The 1,514-nt window shown below is 51.3% G+C and overlaps 1 protein-coding gene across 1 annotated transcript in view; it reads right to left on the bottom strand.

Moving 5' to 3' along the window:
* Positions 1 to 1,514, bottom strand: part of LOC107102776 (serine/threonine-protein phosphatase 6 regulatory ankyrin repeat subunit B-like) — a 39,857-nt gene that overhangs the window by 7,674 nt on the left and 30,669 nt on the right. Inside the window, exons 19-22 of the mRNA XM_015402202.1 lie at positions 711 to 798; positions 538 to 621; positions 315 to 460; positions 144 to 226 (exon numbers count right to left, since the gene is read on the bottom strand). Of these exons, the coding sequence (XP_015257688.1) occupies positions 144 to 226; positions 315 to 460; positions 538 to 621; positions 711 to 798 (401 nt within the window). The remainder of the gene's footprint in view (positions 1 to 143; positions 227 to 314; positions 461 to 537; positions 622 to 710; positions 799 to 1,514) is intronic.

The following is a 1,514-nucleotide window of genomic DNA, read 5'->3' on the forward strand; positions in this document are numbered from 1 at the left end:
AATTGGAGCATATTGCGATATATATCATTATTGTGATATAAAATAGTCCATATCATGATATATGATTTTTTCCATATCGCCCAGCACTACTATGAAGACAGATAGTGAAGCTGCATAGTGGTGCTGCCGCTTCAAACACTCACGTTACTGCAGGCCAGGTGCAGCGCCGTGTTTCCTTCTTTGTCCGTAAGGCTGAGGTCTGCATTGGCGCCGGTCAGCAGCACATCTGCAAAAAACACCGGCGTTAAAATAAATCAGAAAGAAGCAAGCAACAGAGAAGAAAACCGACTCAAACAGAAAGAGAGAATCGGCACCGAGAGCTTCGGCCCGGCCTTTCTCTGCCGCCATCATCAGCGCCGAACGGCCCGACTGGTCCACAGTGTCTACAGGTGCATCATGGGAGAGAAGCAGCTGGATGCAGTCTACGTGTCCGTTGAACGCTGCAGCGTGGAGAGGAGTCCTGCAGGAGCAAAGAAGGAGGAATGATGCACTGGAGACGAGAGCTGCAGCATCGGCGGCGTTCAGCTCTGGTCTTACCTGCCCTTCGCATCGCTGCAGCCGGCTATGTCTGATCCCATGGCCTCCAGAAGCAGCGACGCACACGCTTCATGGTCGTTCAACCTGACAATTCAACCGCCGACACGGCGTCAGGCATGAAGGGCAAACAGCCAAACGGAAAATGTAGCAGAGGGACCAAGAGGCCGACTTACGCTGCACAATGCAGAGGAGTGAAAGGGTTCCCATCGATGCAGCGGCAGCCTTTCTGCTCCAGCAGGACCTCCACACACCCTTCATGGCCTGATGATGCAAACGCATTTTAGTAACAACCAGTGGAAAACAGATGAAGTATGGCGTCACATTTATTTCAAAACTTTCTGGGAGCAAAATAAACATACAGGCATGTATGATAAACTACTTCTGCCATTGGTTTATCTACCATCGCTCAAAGATGCAGGAGAAACCGCCGCTCAGAGAGGAGGAAAACGCTCTCCATGTGCGGCAGTTCCTCCCAGGCGCGCTTGGGATCTAACCGCGCACACGATTTTCTGTCGTGGCCATGCTGGAGGACAGCTGCGCTCCTGAAAGCGTCTCTGCCCTCGGACTGATTTACAACTCGCGCAAAGGAAATAGTTTTTTGACAGGTTGGGTTGAGAAAATCCTCTACTGTAAGCCTCCTCCTGATTGGGCCTTGCAGACACCATCACACAGGAAGTAGTGTCACGGCTGGAGGCGTCATTGTCCCGCCTCCAGCGGGAGCTTTTGATAGAGGCGGGAGCGTGGCGCCTACAGCCGTCGCCTCCACCTGAGCACGATACCAAGCGAGTGTGGGAGGAGCTAGCGCGCATAGAGAGCTACTTTCTCCTCTGTGAGCGGCAGTTTCTCGTCAATGTGTGATTTTGATGTGCGGTGGTAGATAAACGCTGGTAAAGATTCTCACTCATCCAGGTGAGAGTCATTCCAGAAAAAAGAAAATAAAAAACAATCCACTGGACTTTGTTTCCAAGTTTGAAGAC

This window comes from Cyprinodon variegatus, unplaced genomic scaffold, assembly GCF_000732505.1.
Source record: "Cyprinodon variegatus isolate N-32 unplaced genomic scaffold, C_variegatus-1.0 Scaffold1316, whole genome shotgun sequence".
Classification (NCBI taxonomy): Eukaryota; Metazoa; Chordata; class Actinopteri; order Cyprinodontiformes; family Cyprinodontidae; genus Cyprinodon; species Cyprinodon variegatus.